At 36.5% G+C, this 24,853-nt stretch overlaps 1 protein-coding gene across 5 annotated transcripts in view; it reads left to right on the top strand.

Moving 5' to 3' along the window:
* pde4ba (phosphodiesterase 4B, cAMP-specific a) overlaps nucleotides 1-24,853 on the top strand; it is a 155,576-nt gene that overhangs the window by 70,099 nt on the left and 60,624 nt on the right. Inside the window, exon 1 of one of the 5 annotated variants that reach the window (XM_067372934.1) lies at nucleotides 12,965-13,198. The exons of 3 other annotated variants lie outside the window; for them this stretch is intronic. In XM_067372934.1, coding sequence (XP_067229035.1) covers nucleotides 13,107-13,198 — 92 coding nt within the window. In that variant the 5' untranslated portion in view covers nucleotides 12,965-13,106. Of the gene's footprint in view, nucleotides 1-12,964; nucleotides 13,199-22,662; nucleotides 22,689-24,853 lie in introns of those variants that run through there. One more of the 5 variants, XM_067372937.1, reaches the window with a different exon arrangement.

Below are 24,853 nucleotides of genomic sequence, written 5' to 3'. Positions count from 1 at the left end.
ATCACATCTTCCAGTAGGTCCAAGTGGACCCATTTTTGACCGGTTGACATGGTCATTGGGTCTGCAAGGGCCTACAGCATCAGTACATTTATTTTAAAGAGAAATATTTTGTAACAATGTAAAAGTCTTTACTGTCACTTCTCATCAATTTAATACACCTTTGCTGAATAAAAGTATTTATTTCTATGCAAAAGTGGCTGTTTCCTTGTTTATTTGAGTATCAAGACTCAAATTCCATTACATCAGTGCCTGTGACCTTCCAGCTTTGTCCTTGCTAAGATCATAAATATATAGTGTGTGACGACAGTGTTCATTACATTAAGTGCTCAGCTTAAATAATATGAACTAATAATATTATGTAAACAGTCACTGGTTTTAATACAATTTAATGTTATCAGAGCATATCTGACCCAATGCTCACAGGGGGATCAATTATGAACCAAACTATTTTAAAAATGGTGTGCAAGCTGAAATTTTGCTGATCACAGCGTCGGTTTCTGAAGACAATAGCATTTTAGTTTAGTATAGAGTCGTGACTGACTGTGTGTCCATAAATAATTCAACATGCATGTCACACTGTATTTTGACTCGGGCACAGAGGAGCAAAGTCTAGGCCCTGGAGAAACAGGTGGAGCAGGTTGAACTGCAATGTATTTATGCCTCTATTAATATCTGGGGCAGGCCATTCACTGCCCCTCTTGGCCCTAATGTTCATCGCTGCTGGTAATGTTGCTGAACCCCGTTCACAGACGGCACCAGCTCGGCCAACTGCTGCCATCTGTGCCACCACATTTGCAGTGTTCCTGAACAGAGAGGGAGAGAGAGGCAGGCGGGAATGGGGGCGTTTGGTGGTGACAGGAACAGTCGCATAACAGACCCATTGACGGCACATGTGGTGATGGATGTAGTGATGAAAATTACTGCAGGGAATCTTCTGGATGATGATGATGATGATGATGAAGATGATGATTGCATACTCCTAAGATTTTTCATAATCACTTTATATTATGTTGTATCTTTTACTGTAATTAATACATCAATGTTTTTCTTTTCTATTTCATGCTTCTGAATGGGGTTTAGGTAAGTGCCCACATCCTCTAACTCTCTACAACCCGTTGTCTTGTTCTCCGTCTCTCTCTCTCTTTCTCCCCCCATATCTCTTTGAGCTATTAGTGAGTGAGATCCAACTCTTACATAAGAGGAGGTGAAGTTAATGAGATGGGAGTTATACACTCTTACCTCCGGTATCGTATATCACTCTGCAATAACACTACTGAGGAATTGGCGGTTGTGCGGCTGCTATTACTTATGCAGAATCTATTTCCCTGCTGCTCTCAAAGTGAGTCAATAAGCTTTTTAATTACAGGCCGCTTATACCACCTTCTAGAAATTACTGTCTCCTTTTGTTGCACGAGTATCTTCTTCCTGGGGCCACTCAGCTTTGTTTCTCTTCTCCTCGTTCAGTAACATAACATTTCAGTTTTTAATGTGTCTCATAAAAAATGCATTAAGAGTAAAGAACAAGCAGTGATAGAGTCTCTTTATGCTCTGCAAAAAAAACAAACAAAAAAAAAAACAAAAAAAAAAACTGGAAACTTGGAAAAACATCTTGGAGTTTTGAGGCCTCATGGCTATATAGAAGTAGATTATTAGCGCAATTCCATCAATGGCTGTGATTCTGTGTCACAATCCAGAGATCCAATTTCCTGTTCACTTTTTTTCCCATTGCAAATATATGTCTCAGTGATGTGTTATTTTTAGATGTAGGGTTTTTGTTGAGTTCCATTTAATTGCATTCTTCTCTGTGTGTTCCAATTTCGTGGCCTTTATTTAATGTCTTCCATTTCATTTGCCACAACTAATCAAATCGAACAACTCTGTTTTCCACTAACAGTACAGGGTCTTTTGTAGCGAAATGGCCATTGGGGAAGAGAGAAGAAACATTGTGGCTGCAGAGGTGCAAACAAATCAAATCTCACTTTGCAGGTTCAAGATCACTAAGCCCATTTCTAGCCACTGATCAATATTGTATGGCGGGTTGCAGGTAGCGGAAAGTGGTACTAGGGATGGCCGAAAGGGTTACCCTGGAAACAAGCTCTGTGGCATTTGCGTCCTTTAACCAGCCAGATTGTTCACCCAGAGGTTAATTGTCTCTTGTTAATACTGGAAATGGCAATATGATATAGCATTTGATTTCTGTGGCATTTACAGTGGGTAAAGACTCTTATTCTGAATTTGATGCTACATTCTATCATGATAATAAATGTTAACATGGCTAATGTATTGAAACCTGATATATAATCTAGTGATTAAGGGAGTTCATTCAGTGAAGACGACTTCACTAGCCATCTCATTAGCCTTATTATCTTCATTTGTTTCTAAAATATTACTCAGGCTTATTCATACATTGCAAAAAGATCCATGCTAAATAGCGTCTAAAAGGTCTAAATGTGTTTCAGGTAGTGGAATTTACTACCATGAACTAGGTGTGATTGACAGCCACATACTATGAATGTTTTCCCTTCCCTCCACCCTATGTTCTGCTCTTCACCTTTGATCCTGTCTGTATCCATTTGGAGGGCATTTTCTACAATTTATGAAGCCATTTTTAATATCCATTCTCCGACTTACTCTACTCGGTAATCTAAAGTTTTAATGCATGTTCTTTTAAGAAAATTGCTCCTGAAATGAATAAGGCAGTACTTATCAAAGGCTACCATTTATAGTCATGTTAACACTGCCTACACACAGACTTCAAATGTTCTTCCACTTCCATTTTCCCAAACAGCTACATTTGGCTCAGGGGCTTACTATTTTAATCAGAACCTCTGGTTTGCATTAGTTTGTCTTCTTCAAAAGTTTGGTGATTGGCTCTTGTTGTTTTCTTAAAGGGATAGTTCAGCTAAAAACGAAAATTGTGTCAACATTTACTCACACGCTTGGAACTTGGCTGCCCCTTTTCACCTTTCACTTATATTGTATGGAAAAGAGCAGCTTCAACATTATTATAAACTTCTCCTTTTGTATTCTGTCTAAGTAAGTATGGATTATGAGTTTGGTATATAAATGATGAGAGAATTTTCATTTTTGTTAGTACTGTTCCCTTAAAAGTGAATGACGTGAATACACTTTTAGAATACAGTGAAGTGCCCTTTCTTTTGAATCTTTTGAACATGGACATTTTTGCAATTTGGTGAAATTCTCAATGCATTTTGAAGTACCTGAAGAAGAAAAAAGGAAGAAAAGTCTTAACTTTGTTAAAATCCATTTTAGTTCTCTTCTCGTTCAAGGTCTGCACTCCTGCTCATACAAAGAGAAAGTTTTTCGGGTGCGGTATTAATCATTGGTTCTTGCGCTGACAGATCATTGAAGTTGGCTTTACTTTGGCATTGTGTAATAGGTTATAGTTTCTATGGTGCTGTGATTTGATCCATGGGTTCCAATTTCGAGCCAGACGTATGTGGAGGGGCTGCAACACTGGTCCACCTGGGGGTATCAGACGGTGCTGTGTGACAATGATATGAGGAAAAAGGAGCCTTTACACACGCTCTTCACAAAAGAACCAACGTCACTGATGATGTCATTCCATCACTGAAAGCTTTCCTGGGTAGATTAGGATGGGATATTTTGTCACAGCACTTCCAGCCAGAATACTTAAGAGTTAACTGGTTCTGTTCTATTTCAACAAACAGCAGTTTTCTATTCCAACATATATTTTGAGATTAAATCATGTGTGCAAATGTTGAGAATTGCCATAACTGAAAATTCACATTTGCCATTACAGGATTAAATATATTTTAAAATGAGCATCTTTTAAAATATATTAAAATACAAAACAGATATTTTCAATAAAAGTTAAAATAATGTTCTAGAAGTGGAAACAAACTGCCTAATGAGGGTTTAATCATTTTAATTACACTCTATGATATTATTGCATCTTGTTAATGTACAAAAATACTGAGGTGCAAATAGTATCTACCAATATATAGATAGCATCTAATTACTATTTACTCTTATTGCAAAGAACTGATGCTTTTACATGGTGTAAATAGAATCTATCACTATTTTCACCTTGTGTAATTAGCATATCACTAAGAAAATGCTGATATTGTCACTTAGTGTAAATAGCATCTATGACTAAGAAAATATGCTATTTTCACTTAGTGCAAATAGATGCTGCCAAATAATTATCTGTCTCTCTGTCGAATTTTAATTGCAATTTCGCATCCTGTTTCAGAAAGTAAATTTAAAAAGTACTTTTTAATTCAATTTCTGAATTAACAAACCTTGCTACAAATACCATTGCACGTCTGGCTTTAAAACTAAAGCATTCATGTAGCCAGATAGCATGTCATTAAACACAATAATCTTTAACATCAGAGACCTCTAAAGGGAATTATTTTGCACTCATCTTAATATTTGCAGTGGTTTCATTCTGAGAATGAGAAGCGTTTGGTGCATTGGAAGTTCTCATGTGCTCTGAAGTGATTGTTCCTCTCAAGATACATCATGCTGAGATGAGTGTTCCTAAGTGCATGCTTCACTCTTCTTGGAACGACCCACATTTTCCACTTATATGCAGCACTGAGTGCTCATAAGAGCATATGATCCATAAGAAAAAAAATCTATTGCGTTTTAATGCCTTGTGAAATGTATTTCGTATTGATTAGGAGGATGTCAAGAGTGATCTAGCATAGCAGAGGATATAAAGGGGCTTAACGCTTTTGCAAATGCATCACAAAGTGGGATTCCCATCCGTTTGATGCTGATCATGTGATTTTTTTTTTTCCCCAGAAGCCTTTTTTGTGCTGATTTATAGTGTCTACTAAATGGCAGTAAATGTAACAGAATCTAAAGTATTATTGCGAAGAATGTAATTGCATTTAATGAAGTTTTATTCCTCATTTAATTTAATGAATGATTTTAAAAGAATATATTAATTGCTGTACAGATTGTGATGCATGGTTCATGACACAGTTTTCTCAAGTATAACGGGAAGTACAGGAACATTTTTGGAGGGGCTCCAGTCCAGATGAGAGCAAGGAAGGAGAAAGAGCAAAATATCAGTCATCTGATGCCTCAGAGTCATGGCAACGGAAAGATCTTTTGTTTAGCTTGCGTCATGCCCAGTGCCCTGCACTGGGCCCAATTCAGCACAGACTTGCAAATTAAAAAGCTCATATGCACATCTGTTTCGGTTTGTTCAGTTTGAAGTTAAATCTACAGTCTTTCATCTACAGGTCTTTTCCCAAGTTTTTAACACATTATACACATAGAAAATATACCAGGTGCACAGCAAACATCAGATGCAGGTCGTATTTTGCATTCAGCCAGCAAGAATCATCTAAAAAATGTCATTGTAAGAAATGTATGTTTTATTATGAAAGTAGGTGCTTTTTCTTCAACATTTATTCGTCATTTGTAATACAACATGAGTCATATGCACACAGCAAAATCCCCAGAGTTAAATCAACAGCATACATAAATAGTGAGCGATTAATTAAAGGTGATAGAGAGGATCTTTTCGTCGACTGAGAAACCAAAGACTGTTAGCGAGTTTTTGAAATGAGCGCATGCGTAAGAACAACCCTCCTCCTTCACACTCATTTCGAGGGAACGCCTCCCAAAACTCGTGTACGAGTATTGGAACACGAGTGTTTACCACCGGCATTCGCTGTGTCGTGTTCGTGGATTCATTATGTCGGACTCATAAACTCATAATCTGCAGTTGTTACTCCTGTCTCCTGACAAAAACATTGCATGCTGCGCCTGTAGAGTGTGGAAAGTTAAGCTCGCAGCTGCACACGTCTCTCACAAGGAACGTCATGGCAGTGATTGACAAGCCAGAGGGCCAATCATTTACGCGATGATGGCGTAAACGATTGGCTGATGTTTTTAAGGTCCTACCTCATGCACAGATGATGTATATTAATATTATTCCTTTCAGTGCACCTAATAAATAGTCTTTTATCAGTTAGTAAAGACAGCTTCAAGTAATATTGCAAAAATGTATAAAACAAAACATCCTCTGTAGCACCTTTTAAGTGATGATTGAACATTAGTGATGAACACCTTCTGTTAACAAGCAAAATCACTGAAGAAAAAGAAACACAAAAACTACAGCTGACTTTCAGTGTTACTTTAACACTATTTAGAGAGGGACCATATGTACTCTAAGCATAGTTGATTTAACTCTGGGGAGTTTGCTGTGCATGAATAAACTCACAGTACTCCAAAAAGGGATTTTTTTTTCATGATTCTTTGAGAAATAGAACATTTAAAAGAGCAGTAATTATTTGAAATTTGTAACATTATAAATGTCTTACTGTCATTTTTGATCACTTTAATGCATCCTTGCTTAATAATAGTATTAATTTAATCAAACAAATAAGATTGACATGTAAATGAATCAACATGTTATTTTGAATAAATTAACTGTTTCATGAGAACTCATTTTGTATCACATTAATGTGAGAAAACCAGGAGCATTGAATAAATCTACTGTATGTATATTCTTGATTTTCAAAGTTTGTCCACATAGACAGCAGTATGGCGCATGATAAATCTGCCTTTTAGTTGCATTTATTTGCTCATATACATGCCCAAAATGCATCTAAAAGAGACTTGCATGTGTTATGCATGCAAACCCTCAGTAAATCAGGTCCTTAGTCATCTAGTCAATTGTGTAATAAATTTCATGACGAAAAAATGTTTCATCTTCTGGGAAGAACATTGCCTCTATTTGGTTGTATCGCACTAGTTTTGGGTTCAGAGGATACTTCTGAATCACCATCAAATGTTTCCCATGGGTTTACACCGTGTGCACATTCACCTGTTTTATATAGGCTAGTTTATTGAGCGGCTGTGCTATCTTGGCTTTGTTTCACAGTAATCTGTTAACCCAGCCAATTAGTGTGGCAACAGCACACCATCCACATTTGTCTCTGTCAAGCTGGCCGACTGCTTCACGTTCACACACGCGCACACACAGACCCTTTACCTGGGTCAGATTCTTGCAACATTGCCAATATCTATAGCGGTAAAAAGCAGGAACCAATTATCACCTCTATCCCAAGAGGATTTATGTTAAATACACAGTAATTAAATGATACCATGTTTGGCATGTTGCAAGCAATTCTCATGGTAATGACAATTATGTTTTAATTCTTAAAAATGCATTTATAGTTTCTTTGCGGTTTGTATAGCTATTCACTCTACTGGAAGTCACGGGTGGGGTGTTGGTGTGTCAACCACATGTTACAGATATTAACACCCACCCACACATGCAAGACACACTAGGTGTAGATTTGCTTTGGGAGGGGCGAAGTCACAAACCTGGTTGCCATGGAAACAAAGGCAGGGCATTAAAGGGATTAAGCGACGCGGTTGCCTTGACCACCGCGCGTGCGTTCACTTGCGTGATCGTGACTAGCATGAGCATTAATACCACGTCATTGGAGTGTGGTGACGCTGTTTGCACATCATCGTGAATGCCGTGGATCCGCTGCATCCAGAGGAGCCAAGTTTTACTAGTGATTTATAATGCATCATGTGTGAATCATGTGTTATTTGCTGAACAAAGCCACAGATGACGCTTGAAATGACATGGGTCTTTTCCTGGAGATGTCAAACTCTGCACAATCAGCCACAACCATCCGGTTGTGGCTGATTGTGCATGAGTTTGACATGAATGTAAGAACTTCACTAGATAAATATGTCTAAATCTCTACTGTGATTAATGTTAAGGTTTTTAGCTGCAGCATAAGGTTACTTTGACTCAGTAAAACACAACTTGTAGCAATAGGATGACCAGGTTTAGGACAATATAAGAGTGGGCATGGCATGCTACCCTGCATTTGATGCCTGGAGTTAGTCCTGTCAACAAAATAATTGATAATGTTTGATGTTAAAAAGATTTTCTTCTTTATTTTTTCAGAATTTAAAAGGATGAGACAAAAAAGACACACCATGAATAATGTGATAAATCACTGATTAGGGATTAATACTAATAATTTTAGTATTAATCACAAAACTTGAATATTGAGAGAATTCTGTAGAACCATCTCAAGGATGATCAGAAGAAATGGACAGCACCTGAGTTAAATATATGAGTTTCACAGCAAAGGGTCTGAATACTTAGGACCATGTGATATTTCAGTTTTTCTTTTTTAATAAATCTGCAAAAATGTCAACAATTCTGTGTTTTTCTGTCAATATGGGGTGCTGTGTGTACATTAATGAGGAAAAAAAATGAACTTAAATGATTTTAGCAAATGGCTGCAATATAACAAAGAGCGAAACATTTAAGGGGGTCTGAATAGTTTCCGTACCCACTGTACCTGTGATTTAGCAGGTTTGAAGTGAAAGTATTTGATGAATGTTCACTATGTGTGGCAGAGAGCATTTACTCAATATCATTATCACATTTTTTGAGGTGGCTTTTAGAGGCTTTTGCATTGGAAGTCTTCATATATATATTCCTGCTGATATGTAGGTCAGGTCCTTCATGATGCTCAGATGGAGTGTCAGAGGGACCTTGGAGTGAGAGAAAACACAGACACTCTGACTTTCTACAAAAGACACTGCTTACACACTCGATGTACAGACACACAGTAGAAATAAATCCTTTTTTTTTGAGCACTTCTGTTAAAATGGGCTGACTGGACATTTGTTACACTACCATTTTATATGCCGATTGTTCAATTCCTCCTCCAAAATTGGTTCTCTGACCTAATCAAATGTCATTACCTTGGTAGCGGCACATCATCCTCTAACAAAATGCTTGTCTGATGGGCAAATTTCTATGCTAGTATGGTTTTAGTTTTTTACTAAAAATGTCTAATGATGCTTCAGAGACAAATTGACACGCTTGAAGCACAGTCACCGTGACAACTTCAGAGCCAAATCCAGAGTAAATGCAGTGAGTTTACAGTTACACAAATCTGATTGGAATCAGGGGAACCATTATGTCGTATGTCAAATTGTCTTTGTCCTTGCATTAAAGCCCGGTTGAAGGCTAAGTGCAGCAGAGTAAAAAGGGACTGGTCCTAGCAGCATATGGCATACACGTTGCCAACGGGATAGGCCATTGGCAGGTTCGAGTGTACTCAGCTTCCATCCCTGGAGTACATATGTGCAACAGCTGTGTTTCATGTTCCAGCCTTTTGAGAGCCAAGTCTATCTCTAAGATGAATTTCCAGCATGGATTTTTGTGTCCGAAACAGATATTATCTCAGGTGGTTTCTCAGAATCTAGGCCGTAATAAAGAGCACCTGCAGAAGCCTGATCCAATGAACTTGCCTCCCAAAGATTTACCATCCTCTGCTCCAACAACAGACAATTAATAAAACCTATGTCCAATTTCTGTCCCGTTTATATCCAACACCTGCATTTTGCTATTAAAATTCAATGATTTCCTGTAAGATAGATTAAAATAACTCAAGAAATGGAACACTTTGTTGCAACTACACTGTAAACAATTATTTTATGGTGAAGTAAATACTACAGAAAAAACAAATGTAATTTTTACATGAAAAAGTTAGTTCAGGCAAGAATAAAAAAAAAACTAAGAAAATTCTATATTAGTACTCGATTTAAGCTTGTAGAACTCAACTTTTCTGATACTTGTGTTCCCATCATGCACTGGGCCTTGAATAATTAATTAGGTTGATTAATTAGGTTTCACTGTTTTCCAGCTGTTTTTACACTGTTTTATCAGTGCTTTTGTGGTTATGTTTAGTAACTTGCCATTTTGTGATATTTGGAGTTCATTTTCTACTCAAAATGCCTCATTCACATTTAAAACGATCTGTCATTGTGTATTGTGTACCAAGTACTGAGGTTCAAGTGCTGTGTTACTTCTATTATGAAGATATCTATTGTATTATTTACTTAGATGTTTCTAAGTAAAGCATACACTTTAAAAGCTTCAGTGTTTTATTGTTCGAGTAAAATGTATTGCAAAAGAAACTTCAACTAAGTAGAAATTACTCAACCTTTTACTGTCCAAGTTAAAATGACTTATTTTCTTTGTTAATTTTACTTATCTAAGTTAAATAGTTACTTAATTCCATATTTGAAATTTACTTAAAAAATATGCATGCAAAAACTTGCGAAAGAAAAATTAAGTAAATTTTAGTTTTTTTTACAGGCCGGACAACTGAATAATAATAATAATAATAATATTATTATTAAAGTGAAAAACGGAATAAATCTCTGGTTATATCCCAAGGCTGATACCAAGCACTAGTCAAGGGCTACATTTTTATTTTGTTTGTTCAGCTAACAAGTAGAAAAGAAAATACAAAAATAATCTGTGTGTGTGTGTGTGTTCATTATTCATTCACTGTTCACTAAGATATATATATAGTTCTTAACCATAACAGAACAAAAATAATTTACTGTTGACTGAGACTTCCTGCAGACTTCCGCTTTATGAATGATGGAAACCAGCGTTAAGGTGCAATACCGCCATCTATGTTGAAGTGTTATGGAGTGTAATGGCTGGATTATTTACAATATTATCTTATGTGTGTTTTTAACATGATATCGATATTTTTTTTTTTTTTTTTTACATGTAAGTTGTCAATACCACATCTCTAATGTAAATATTTTTTGATGCACTACACATATCTAAATGTAATATGAAGTACGTCAACACTTGCTATGGATCATTTATGTCAATTAGTTGTGTGTAGATATAACCTAATTTTGTTGTGTGATGAGTCTCAGTTAGCTGTGTTCTGGTCTCATATCTCCCAGTAACCATGTAAAATATCTAGCTAATGCTGCTGGGGTGTATGTGCTTTAAAATGATTTATGGCAGCTAACATTGTCTAGCTGTTAACTTGTATGATCAGAGCAGGGAGAGAAATCTAGCTGGAACCATGACATATAGCCTAGCTTTAGATATGATTGACAAGTGTAGCATGGCTGTTTTTCAGATTGACAGCTTGTGAAATTGTGGCAGTTATTATAATAATTTGCAGATCAATTCAAAGGCTAATTGGAAGGCGAATATATATTTGTAATGGGCAATTGTTTTCCACCTGGGTAAATCATAAGGATTAAATATATTTAAACAGTTGTTAAGAATGTTTCCAATAATGTTTCCATGGATAACAAAAGTTGTAAATAACTGGTTTGTAACAGATTGGTTGAGATTAAAATTCACTCAAAACACAAAAATAACTGACTTTTGTGAAATATTATTACAATTAAAATAACTTTTTTTAAGTTTTCTATTTTAATATATTTTAAAATGTAATTTATTAATTTAATTGTAAAGCTGAATTTTTAGTAGCCATTATTCCAGTCTTTAGTGTCACATGATCCTCATTCTAATATGCTGATTTGAAATATTTTTATTACTATCCATTTTGAAAACAGTTGAAAACTGCTGCTTATAGTTTTGTGGAAAGCATGATACATTTTTTCAGTATTCTTTTGTAACATTTTAAATGTCTTTATTATCAGTATTAATTTAAAGGTGTCATGTTGAAATTAAATTTGCCTTTATCTTTCGACATCTAAAAGTTCTTTGTACCATTAAAACATCCTGCACATTTCATTGCTTAAAACGCCATCCTCATTTTTAAAGAAAGCATTTAATCAAGTTCCAAAAACTGCTTGTTTTGATATTGTGGCGTCACACAATCATACATTTGCAAATGACTGCCTCCAGAGCAAGACATCAACGAATAGTTTTACATCATCACACCATAGGCCCCGCTTACTGGCGTTCAGTCTCTTAACGGCTGACATTCACCTACACTGGATCCATAGTGTCCCATCGAAAGCAAATAGAACTGATCACTGATGCTATCTACACTGAATCAGTGTAGAATCTGAATCTACACTTATAGAAGGTGATTTTGCGTGTAACAAGATCAGCTTCTTGTACATCTTTTTGCTTCAACTAGGCAGTGATGCGGCATGTTTACAATAGCAGCTTGTGATGCCATCCACTGAAGAGGTGCTTTTCTATGGTAATGAAGTTCTGTCGGGCTTGTTCAGACGGTGACATGTCAATGGTTGTTTTGCGCGTTTGAATTGGCGTTTGGTGCCGTTTTATAAAGGGCGGCCTGCGCCAACCACTATTCATGCACTTGAGACGTGTTGTGACGGCTCATTTGGGTCTCTGTAAAGACATCGGAAGGATCCCAGCTTCGGAAACAATGGATGAAGATGAAGCAACCAACTGTATTGATTTTGACAGCAGCTGCATATATACATGGGTTTTTAGCAAAAAACTTTATTAACATTATAAGTGAATAACATTATAAGTAAAAAAAACATGTAATGACCCCTTTGAAGCGTCCGTGCTGAATAAGAGTATTAATGAATTTTATAAAAATCTTTGTGACCTAAAACCTTTAATCTGTAGTGTAGTTTACTTAACTGTAGCTTTGTGTTAGTTTGAATAATAATAAAAAATAGATGTTCAGAATCTAAATAAAGCTACAATAAAGCAGCTGCGAAAACAGTCCTAAATATAGAACCAAAATAGCCAGGACCAGAGAGATAACAAATAAAGGGATCATCTGCTAATCTCTCTCCTTTAGGACAGAAAGATACAACTATAATGGATTTTGGATAAAGCATAAATCCTCTGAGACTGTCATCACCACAGAGATCAGCTGGGCGTCTGATTTCCATTTTCTAGACCGTTACCACGTGTACAGTCTACTTGTTGATGAAATCCATCAGAGTAACATTTAAACTGCTAGAAATATAGGTATATGTCTTCTGTCACTCTGTGCGATTAGAAACAGACTTACTGATTGTGTGAGATTGCCCCCACACCCCGGATCTTCTTGTTTACGGCTGAGCAGCGGCCACCGTCTTCCTGTTTCTGAAAGTACAGAGCTGCGGTACACACAAGAGACACAGTTTCTGCTAGGTGTGAGCAGACCTATGATACTCGACCCCCCGAGGAGGTAGAAGCGTGACTGACTGACAATGCAACCAGAGACTCCCACTAACAGATACAGTAACCCTCTCTCCGCAGACCTGAGTCCCTCCAGCGTTTTTAACTGGTGGAAGGATGAGTTTAGAGTTCAAAGAGCTTCCACGGGACAACTCGTAAATCTGTTGGGAATTTAAATATGACGGATTTTAACCTGCCAGAGAACAAGAACTTTCTAAAGTCCTGTCTGAGTCTGGGTAGCTTCGCGTACCGTCGCCACTCTTGGGTCTGGTAAGCACGAATGTGGGTGGAAGGTTGTTGTAACCACAGAACAGACATGTTAGTTTGGATTAATTGATTTAGCTTGCGTAAATTCTTGTAATGGGAAATTGAACTAATTCATGTTCTAGAAGATTGTTGCGAACACAGTTGTACAGTGTTTTGAGGAGGTAATGTTAAAAAATTGTGCTGTTACAGTTTTAAGGTTATCCACTGATTGACAGCTTTTATGTTTAAATTGTATTGGAGACTAAGGATTTTGAAAGGCTGCATTTCACCCTATAACTTATAAGTGCCTTCAAACTGAAATCCTGGTGGATGGGTTTAATTTTATTTATCCATAGAGTTCTTGACCTGGTGGGAGAGTGCTGCTGTGAAAAGATTTTTCTCCAATGTGACTTAAAATGTCTTAGAAAAGAGAGTAAATTTCTTAGAAAATCAACTGTTTTGCTCTTGAAAACGTCTGACCTTTTGCCACTCTCTCCCATTCACTGTCTCTCAGCTTGACATACTCTCATCACTCTCTCTCGTTGATAGCAAGGCCCAAGAGCCGTGGTGGTTGATTTATTGCTTATTCAAGCTATTCAAATATATTCAGTATAATAATGCAGTATATATATTTTTTCTCTTCTCTGGCCTACACAGAACTAAATAGGTGGTGTTTCCACAATCATTCCTTGAGAAAAATGCTTGAAAGTGCACTCGGAAATTTCCTTTTTGTTTTGCTTTTGATACAGGAGTCATCCTTGGATGTTATACTGACACCTAGTGGTGTGATGTTGCACTTTGCAAAAACAAAAGGTGTTCGATGCCATTATAGAAATGTGCTATTCACAGTCTGTCATTATTCAGTTGTGTAAGTGTCCAACAATATAGGTGTTACCCAGGTAATGTGTGTAGTTTTTAGCTTGTCATGTGATCTCAAAATGGCCATGAGGTGACCCTCTCCATGTAAAATAAAATGGCTTATAGTGAGCTAATGATATAACTGGAATCATAAATGAGTGGATGTTAATTATGTCAATTCAGCTCAGTTTAACAATTTATTTGTCGAGCACTTGTCTTAACACAGATGACTGCAGAGCAGTTTTACAAAAAAAAACAAAAAAAAAAAACTGTGTAAATAAAGGCAGAGTTTTTGTTATAGGAGTCCAATAGACTGCCGCTTATATATGCTTGCATTGTGATTGACAGGATTAGATGAACACGCTCCCCTCAAACTTTTTGTTTCAGAACTCATTTGTGAAGGCTACACATGGGCACACAAAAGGCAGCTGTCATGCCCGTACAGCAGATCAGCTTACAGCATGCTTTGCGACAGGGTCATGGAATACTCTGCGCTGCGCATATCATGTCCAACAACAGATCTGACTCCTCTAACGTTGTAATTCACATGTCTGTTACAGAAAAATCTCTATGTTATTGTTATATCAACATACATCCAGAAATCATGATGATCTTGTGGATTGAACTAACCTACATGATTTTTGAGTTTAGAAATCAGCATGTTTTAAACCCAGATTTACATATGCCAAAGTATTTACAGTACGCCATAGTAAAAGTAAGAAGTAAAATACCATCTAAAAGTACCTTTTTATAATTAACGGTGGGCAGCTTAGGGCCATGATTTTAGCATGTCAAGGTTTAGCATGTCAATGTCAAGGCATGTCATGATTTTAGCATGTTTTATATTTGAATAAAATATATTTTAAATAATATAATTTAAACTACATTTTTGCGTTTTGCTAATAATGTTTTGTTGGATGAGGATTGCAGTCAAGGTAAAGACGATTGTGGTGACGTACAGGAGTCGGACAATAAGAGCGCGTGAGTCCGTTATTGATGCGCAAACAAACCTGGGTGTGTGCGATCTCGACGCACTGATCGCACATTGCATTTATGCACAGATGCATTTCAGTACATTCATGTTTCCACACACATACAGGATAATGTTTGTCAAGTGTATGTTGCTGTGTTTAGTAATTAGGGGCCAAGCACCGAAGGTGCTTAGGCACCTATTGTTATTGTTGGCGTTCCGTACGCTTATTCTTCTTCTTCTTCTTCTTCTTCCGCTCTTGAAGTCTATGGCAGCCCATAGAACCGCTTGCGGGAAAGTTGTGAAATTTGGCACACAGTCAGAGGACAGTCTGACCTTTGTCCATAGCAAATTTGGAGTCTCTAACTCAATCCCTCTAGCGCCACCAGCTGTCCAAATTTGCACTTATATTTATGTTAATAACTTTTGAACCATAAGGGCTAGAAACACAATTCTTCCTCTTATTCCTTGCCTCAAGACGAATCGAACGCACCATATGACGTCATTTTCCGTCATGAAAATTTTTCCGCCATTTTGAATTTTCTGAAAAACTTACTTTTTCGAACTCCTCCTAGGCCGTTACTCCGATTTTCATGAAAATTGAATCAGATCATCTTCAGACCATGCTGACAAAAAGTTATGGAATTCAAGTCGATTGCCCAAACTGTTTTCGAAAAACACACGAACGAATTGTACATAGCGCTTGCGAAAATAGAAGTAAGGCTGTATCTCCGCAACGCTTTATTGTATTCAGACCAAACTTGGTACATGTCATCACAAGCATGACCTGAGGTACCATGCAGTGTTTCGGCGCAGCGCCACCTACTGGTGCGGAGATATGAAAAATGGGTATTTTTGCTTATAACTTCTGATGGGTTTGTCCAAAAATCATAAATTTGGTCTCGTTGGATTCGGGGAATCATGCCGAGTCGAATTATATCCAATTTTCCCAATTCGGCCATTTTGGCCGTCGGCCATTTTGAATTTTGTGCTAAAATGCTGTATTTTACGAACGTATTAACGTATCTTTACAAAACTTGGTATGGGTCATCAGCACAATGCCCTGAAGGAGCCTGAGAAGTTTCGGCACAGCGCCGCCTTGTGGTCAAAAGTTATAACAAAATTTACAAAAATGCTAATAACTTTTGACTGTATTCACCAATTGTAATGAAACTGGTCTCAGTAGATTCCTTGGGTCATGCTGAGAACAAAGATATCAAATTTGCCATAGTCAGCTAAACTTCCTGTCCGCCATATTGTTTTTCTTTAAAAACCTACTTTTTCGAATTCCTCCTAGACCGTTGCTCCGATTTTCACCAAAATTGAACCGTGTCATCGTCAGACCATGCCGACAAAAAGTTATGGATTTCAAGTCGATATGTCAAACCGTTTTCGTATACCAGAGCAAAGAATTTGAGGCATGATGCAAAAACGACTCTTGAAGCTGTATCTCTTCAGTGCTTTGACATATTCAGACCAAACTTGGTATGTGTCTTCACAAGCATGACCTGAGGCAGCATACTCTGTTTCGGCGCAGCGCCACCTACTGGAGTGGAGATATTAAAAATGCCATTTTTGCTTATAACTTCTGATGGGTTTGACCAAAATTCATAAATTTGGTATGGGTCATCAGGACAATGCACTGAAGGAGCCTGAGAAGTTTCGGACCAGCGCCAGCTTGTGGTCAAAAGATATAACAAAATTGACAAAAATGCTAATAACTTTTTTTCTAATTGCTCACTACTGCTGGTCTGATGCTCCCAGCCATGTTGGCTTGCTTCTTGTGCCATTTTTGTGCTTGGCCCCGTAATTGCTGCTTGCAGCTATATTTCTGAATGAATCCGTGTACTGTAGTAGGCATGCAGTATGCAGTCAGGTCAAGGCAGTTGGTTTAGGTTTTTTGTTTTTGTTTTTTTTTGGCATTTCCATGTGGTTCTGTTTGGTATCGCAACTTGACATGTCCAAACTGTAAACAAGCTCTTTGCTGTTGCACTATACACATACTGTACTCTGTGAATTCTGTAAGGTTTTTTTTCATGGGTGCTTTGGTGTGCATACATTTATGAATTATTACAGTTATAATTTATATATTTGGACCTTCGGAGTCTCCAAGTGCCCTTTTTTGGAAAGACACCTAAAACCTCACCGAAGACCTCACCTTTTCTGTGAGTCAACCTTCAATTTGATGGTTACTTTGTTGGATATAGCAAATGATGACAAAACGAATGTGTTAAACAAGATAAATGGTGTATGCTTATTTTCATGATAAGGGTGCAATTAATGCGATTAAACATTTTAATCTATTGACAGCCCTAATACATATAATATATATATATATATATATATATATATATATATATAATATATATATATATACAGTGCTTCCCACAAATAGACTTTACTTGGGCGGGCCGCCTACGTATAATAACGGTAGCCCAAGTATATTTGGAGACACAGTTTTGCTTTAATTATTTTTATCCTCGTATACTTTTATATCCACGCAAGATAATGAAACCATTCGCGATCGATTAACTAATCATTTCGTACCTGCTCGTTATGTGTGCGTCAGAACTGTTTACTCCCGCTGACATTCCCACGGGCGCCGCATTTTGAAAAGTCACAAGGGGGCGCTGTTGTGCGTTCTACATGCTCGCACAACAGTGCTTCAGTCTGCTTCAAAGTGATTCTCAATCAATGAAAAGCGCAGATTTATGCCAAGCGATTGCTAATGAACTCAAATTGATGAATTATTAAAAAGTCTACTTCATGGCCTTTATATAAAATGTTTTATACAGTTGTAAGAATCTGAAGGATCAGCCTGCAATAGTACAGATATTTCAAAATAAGAGTCCTGGTGTATTTCGGGCTTGTTTATAATTAAAATTCACACGCTAAGTTTTTTGGTTATTTTGGTTACACAATAAATTGTATTTGATTTCCATTTAATTCATAGTAAATTATTGTAGTCTCCCCCACAGGAAGAAAAGACTAAGAACTTTATTTGACACATATATTATTCATTATATAAATTTTACTAGTAAAATCTGTGTCCCATTCACTGAGAGAGACAATATATGACAGCAAGGAGAACATAGGAAAAGGTGAACCATTTAAGTGCTGTAATTTTGCATTATTTACAATGCATAATATTAGTATGTAATTAAATGTAATATGCTATTAAATTAAAATTAATTTCAATAAATAAAAATACTGTTAAAAATCACACATTATTTGTTTGTCACATGTAGTAGACCATTTTTGCCGTGGGTAATAGGAGGATTTTTCGCTCGGCTACCACCACAAGTATACAGTATTTCAAACCTGTGGGAAGCACTGATATATATATATTAATCATATACAATGGATTGCCTCCTCTCACATGTCTTTCCCCCATTCATTCTCAATTACCCCCTATCAAACTTACCACATATTTTAGGGGGTCTGGTCAAACCCAGTGGGCTTAAGGGAGGCAAGAGAGATGCGGCGTCCTGCTGTAACTTTACCTGCTGGTGTCGCTGTTGCACAGTGTTGCTTTAGAAAAACGAGTGATTTATACACTTTTTAATGTCAGATTTTGTAATATTTGTGCTTTTTTATTTTTGTAATATGAATCATTTTCTCATCTAATTTTTGAAGGAGGCACTGCCTCTTTTGCCTCCTCAGCCCATAGGGAAAAAATATTTGACTCACACTGAGAATTTGAACTCATTGCCTGTGCATTGACGTTTGAAACATACTCATTCCCAGTTCAGCCATTTTGAAATCGACCTGAAATGTAATTCACAGCTCCACATCCCTGTATCTCCATTTCCACATCTCACCTCTAACTTAAGTAAGATTTGATCTGCATTACAGATGGAACTGATCCCAGTGCTTTAATACAGTCTATTTGCTCTATTATGGAATACATTATGCATTAAGATGTAGACACCTGATGAGAAGCGGTTATGTATTATTTTTATGATCAGCAGGCTGTTATACGAGTGGCTGAAACATAAGTGCTATCCTGTGTTTTTGCCAGTCAGATAAGCTTGTATAGAGTGAGCAGTGAAAGCGTGTAGATTGGGTCCACTGGGTTGTCAGATAACTGGCTTCACAGTGGGAGTCAGGCCCTTTTGCCTTCTAACATTAACCTCACCATCTTCTTTACTTCTGGTGAGATCATCCCTGTCCTTTCATTTTCCCCTTGCCCTCTCATTCTAATTTCCACCAGTTATTTTCTTTTTCTCACCTTTTCCTCTTTCTAATAGCCTTTTGGACTGGCTTTCCTTTGCTCACTGTAAAGCAGTAGTTTACCCAAAAATGAAAATTCTGTCATGATTTATATATTGGCCATCATTTTGCTGTGCTCTATATTCTAATCTTCTGCAGTAAAATTTAAGTCATTTCAGTGTGTTCTTCATGCACTTATCAAATGGCTTAGATAAACAATGTGTTTTCATTTATGGATATAAAAGTGGAAAATTCTGTCATGAATTATTCACCCTCATGTTGTTCTAAACCTGTAAAAAAAAAAAAAAAAAAAAAAAAGTAATATTTTGAAGAATGTTGGTAACCAAACAGTTTCAGTTCCCAGTGACTTCCACTGTATTTTTGGTTGATTCCCAATGGGAACTAAAACTGCTACATAATATAATCTTCTCAAAGAAAAAAAGTCATACAGGTTTGGAATGACATGAAGGTGAGTTAATTTTCATTTATGGGTGAACTATCCCTTTTAGTGTTCCTTCTCTCTCTCTCTCTCTCCTTGGCTGTCCTCTGTCTCACACCTGTCAGACAACATCAAGGAATCAAAGAGATGCATGAAGCTCCTATTGGACGTGTTAGATTGAATTAGACAGAGCAGGTAAACAGAGGTCTGTGCTCTTTGATTATAAGCTAGAGAGTGAGTGTGTCACATGAATCAGTGAAGTATATCCTAGAGTGACAGGTGTTGATGTTATGCAATGATTCAGTGATTTTGAACACATTAAGACAGTATGAGACAATGATGTGCTGGTTTTTTCAGAGGGGATGGTAAAATATTTGTGTAACGCTCCTCTGTGAGCTAATACTAGTTATATTTAGAGAGAACGATTGACACTAAAGAAAAATATTTAGATTTCTGTCATCTTATGTATTTTACTGATAAGTGCTCCCAGAGATTTTGTTCATAATTTTTATTTTAGTGTAATCCTGGCATTTTTATAGAATAACTGTATGGCTTTCATATTCAGTTCAGTTCAGTTTTTTTTTTTTTTTTTTTTTCGGATATTCATGGTATTCACATTTTAGATAGCAGAAATGTTCCTGAGCTGTTTGTAAATTTAATATGAAAACTATAATGAATTCATTTTTAAATCAGTATTTAATTAATTCTTCTTAACTATAGACCTTATGTAGCCCCGCCCCTTTTCAGCGACGCTCTCATTGCATTCTGTCTTCCCGTTTGTATTTCCACAGCATGAAGTTAAGATCTTAAGGATTTATGAATGAACCGCTCATTTTCAAATTTCATGTTCCCGATTTACTGAAATTTATGACATCCGTTTAAAACACTACAATGCTCATGATAACTTGCGTTAATTTTACAATAAGTAAATTCACTTTACCAGCTAATTCCTCTTCGATAGCGATGCCATTGAAATATAAAGAGCTACCGCTAAAATTGAAGTTCAAACACAAAATTCTAAAGATGGCTCAGTGCTTGTTTCTCTGGTGCATAAGATCTAAAGGCTAAAGGCCTGTTCAGACCAAGAACAATACGTGAATTTAGCTGACAAAGTCAATATTTATTGGAATAAAAACAACACACAGTCTTTTTCTCTGCAACTTCAAAGGAAGCAAGGAAATGTTGTCGAATCTAGTGCTGGATACCTGAGGTAACTTTGTTACACTGTTTGCTAGCCTGGCATAATGATCTCATCCTTCTCACCATTTATTCCGAGGGTATGACCAGTTATTTTCCATATATCCATTTTCTTTAAAGTATCCTGGAAAAGGGGGTTTGACTTGGTGGATTTTTCTGGACGCAGTGTCGTCTGCCTTTTTAAATGCGCGAGCCCTTAAATTACAATGGATTCTGATTGGCTGTCAGTGTTTTATCATTCAACAGCTAGGAAAAAAATTCTGAAAGTGATCTTAACAATATCGTTCCTCTGTTTCATTATAGTTATAGCTGTGGTGTGAACACTGCTATTCTTATATATTTATAATGATTTTTAGAACTATATCTTTATCGTTCTCTTTATAGTTTTTTTTGTTTTTTTTTATTGTTCTTGGTGTGAACAGGCATTTAGTCCTTGAAAATATGTTGGGCAAAATAATCCAAAAAGCAAACAAATATTGTTTTATATTGGTCAGAATGATTCCCAATCAGTTTTGCCTTCTCACTGCTTTGTAAGAGGAGAGATTAGAATATTAATTTAGGTCATACATTTATTCAGTCTTTTATGCATCAGTAATGAATTATTTGATACCTCATGCAGACATCAGACTGAGACTCACAAACTCAGTTTATCAGAATTCACACAACGTACCTTCTTTGATATGATGTGCCATAGGTTTTTAAAGGATTAGTCCACTTTCAAATAAAAATGTCCTTATAATTTACTCACCCCCATGTCATCCAAGATTTCCATGTCCTTCTTTCTTCAGTCGAAAAGAAATTAAGGTTTGTGATGAAAACATTCCAAGATTTTTCTCTTTAGAGTGGACTTCAATTGGCCCCAAACAGTTGAAGGTCAAAATTACAGTTTCAGTGCTGCTTCAAAGGGCTTTAATGATACCAGATGAGAAATAAGGGTCTTATCTAGCGAAGCGATTGGTCATTTTCTAAAAAAAAATAAAAATTATATAAGTTTTAACCATAGGCACTTGTCTTGTACTAGCTCTTTTCTTCTTCTTCTCTATTAGAATTCCAGCAGTGTAGACGCTGCTAAGTGTATTACTGCCCTCTGCAGGGCAAAGTTTGAACTCAGTTGTCATGTACAATATGCTAGTGCAAGTATATAACAATTAGTTCAAACTTTGACCTGAGGAGGGCAGTAATACAAGTGTAGAAGCATCTACACTGCCGGAATTCTGAAGAAGAAGAAGAAGAGAGCTAGTTCAAAGCCACTGGAAGGCAAGCCTGCAACCTTTAGCCAAAAAAGCATAATGGCTAATGCTAACGCTCTGCCTCTGGCGGTACACAGGGAAGGAGACCAGAGGCCATTTTTTGAATGGATGTCAATGGATGAGAGGCTTCACTATGCTGATTAAATGGCTTTTGTGGGGAAATAGCTAATCATTTAATTAATCGACAGCCTGTTCGCTAATCTTCAGAATGACACTAAACAATACTTTCGTTGGGAACTATATGTAGATTAAGTGATTAAGTTAGCCGTTATGCTTTCTCCAAAGGTAAGACATACAGACCCTCTCATCTCCCTATAATATACAATCTCTGGCTAATTCAAGACGAGCCTCTATGGTTAAAACGTATATAATTTTTTATATTTTTTAGAAAATGGCCGATCGTTTCGCTAGATAAGTCCCTTATTCCTTGTCTGGTATCATTAAAGACATTTGAAGCTGCACTGAAACTGTAATTTTGACCTTCAACAGGGGCCAATTGAAGTCCATTATATGGAGAATAATCCTGGAATGTTTTCATCAAAAACCTTAATTTCTTTTCAACTAAAGAACATCTTGGATGACATGGGGGTGAGTAAATTATCAGGACGATTTTATTTGAAAGTGGACTAATCCTTTAAAGACAATAAATACATTTTTCAAATTGTGACAGTACTGAGTTACTGTGTATGATATACTGAATAGAAAAAGAGTAAAAAAAACAAAATGGTGGAAAAAAACATTTCCTTAGAAAAAATGTAATCCTAATATTTTTGACACCGTAATTCATGTTTTCTGAATTCTCTCTTCAGTAATTCTTGTCAAATACTTGAGGTGAAAATTATAATCAAGAATAATTTATAATCAGGTTACTTAAGCACTTCAAAGTCAACCTCCAGTCAAGCCCAGACACCGTCAGAGAAATACCCATGACATTAGAACTGAGAGCTGCTGTTGCTACGGTCCTCTTTTAGTTTCTTGCGCGTCAACGCTACTCCGGTATCAGGGTGTCAAGTATGAAGGTTAGATGTAAGTAACAACTCAAAGTAACCAAGTAGGTGAAGTCTGCTTAGTGATTCTGAACTGTTTCGATTCTCCTCAACCTGTTTGTAGCATTATAATGTTGTGACCTACTGCTGTTCGCACTGCCAGAGATGTGTGTCCTAAGATCAGCACCTTTTTTTCTACATTCTGCTGCATTTCTAATGGATTAAATAGAGTATGTTGTTTTTTAGTAACAATCAATTGTTATTAATTCAATTAATGAACTTATTTCTCAGTACAATAAAACAAGTGCACAAGCTTACGGTTAATGTCTGAGAAATATGTAAAGTGGGATTTTCTTTATTTGTAAAATGCTGCCATCTAGTGGCCAGTTAAGTGTACTGTTATCTTTAATGTTTTTGGCATTTAACCACCATATTCTATAGGTTTCTGCACACTACAAACCCATTAGCCTTTAACAGCCATGTCCCTTTGTATGATTTAAATTAAGCCTTTTTCATTCTTATTTAATCATAGGTATAGGCCTAATCATCATGTCTTCTGAGGCTAGTTTAGTGAATGAAGTCAAAGACATCTCATTTTGAACCTATTAGGTTCTTGTATGTTTAAATTTGACAACATTTTGATGAATATTGTTTAACTGTTTCGTTCTGACAGGCAGCGTTGTGACATTATTTCACACTGAGTCATCCTCTGCATTCACACCAGCCTGTTCGACTCATTCTTTCCTTTCCTATTATCATCAGCTGTACGGCAGACAGATCTTCCCCTGCACTGCCATTGTCTGCTCTGTTGTCAACTCAGCCTTCACACTTATGACTAGTTTCTGTGTTTAACTTCTTGTGGCTTTTCACAGCTTAATTTCCTATCATGGGCAAGTAAGCATTTATGACGACAGACCTCTAAGGGATTTTTTTTATAATGACTAAAGATCACACGTGAACTCAGCGAAGTCTCTTTAATCCACCCGCCGCCACGTCATTACCATCTAACAACAATGACTTGTAAAGTGGAAAGACTCGTAAGGAGGAATGTTTGGAATGCTTTGTAATCCTATAACACAGAACACATTTTCTTCTCATTGATGTTACTATTTTACTATGTGTTATGGAACTTAATGTGCTCTTGGTACTCTATTCACTTGCCTTCATGTGCATGTGAACGAAATGCAAGACCAGAAATTTAAGCTCACGTAGTTTTGTCTTCCACTGCATACCAAAGTACAAATCTGATAACCTCTGACCTGTGAATTCAGATAGGACAAAAACATTTGACCAATAGAGAGATAGGACAAAAACATTTGACCAATAGAGGATCTAAGCGTCACAGATTGAACTCTTGGCAAAATTCACAGAACACACACACTAAAGGCTGCATATTTTGCAGAGTTTATGGTGTGATGTTTGTATGCTCATAGTAAATGTGATTACAACACAAGAAACTTATTGCACAGAAAACACTACCACAAACTATTAACTTTACTTTTTTTGCATCTAACTATTTTGCAAACAGGCACATAGTATGGACAGAACATATTATATAGGGATGCATAGTTATTTTCATTTTTTTTTAACCCATTAATAATATAGACAAAACATACATAATAAAAAGAGGCAATAATATTAAAATTCTGTCAGATGCAATAAGCTGATAATTATTTTATATTTTGACTGATATAAGATTATATTATATTATATTATATTATATTATATTATATTATATTATATTATATTATATTATATTATATTATA

The sequence above is a fragment of the Chanodichthys erythropterus genome, chromosome 21 (genome assembly GCF_024489055.1).
Source record: "Chanodichthys erythropterus isolate Z2021 chromosome 21, ASM2448905v1, whole genome shotgun sequence".
NCBI classification, from domain to species: Eukaryota; Metazoa; Chordata; class Actinopteri; order Cypriniformes; family Xenocyprididae; genus Chanodichthys; species Chanodichthys erythropterus.
This window is presented reverse-complemented; position numbering and strand designations above follow the sequence as displayed.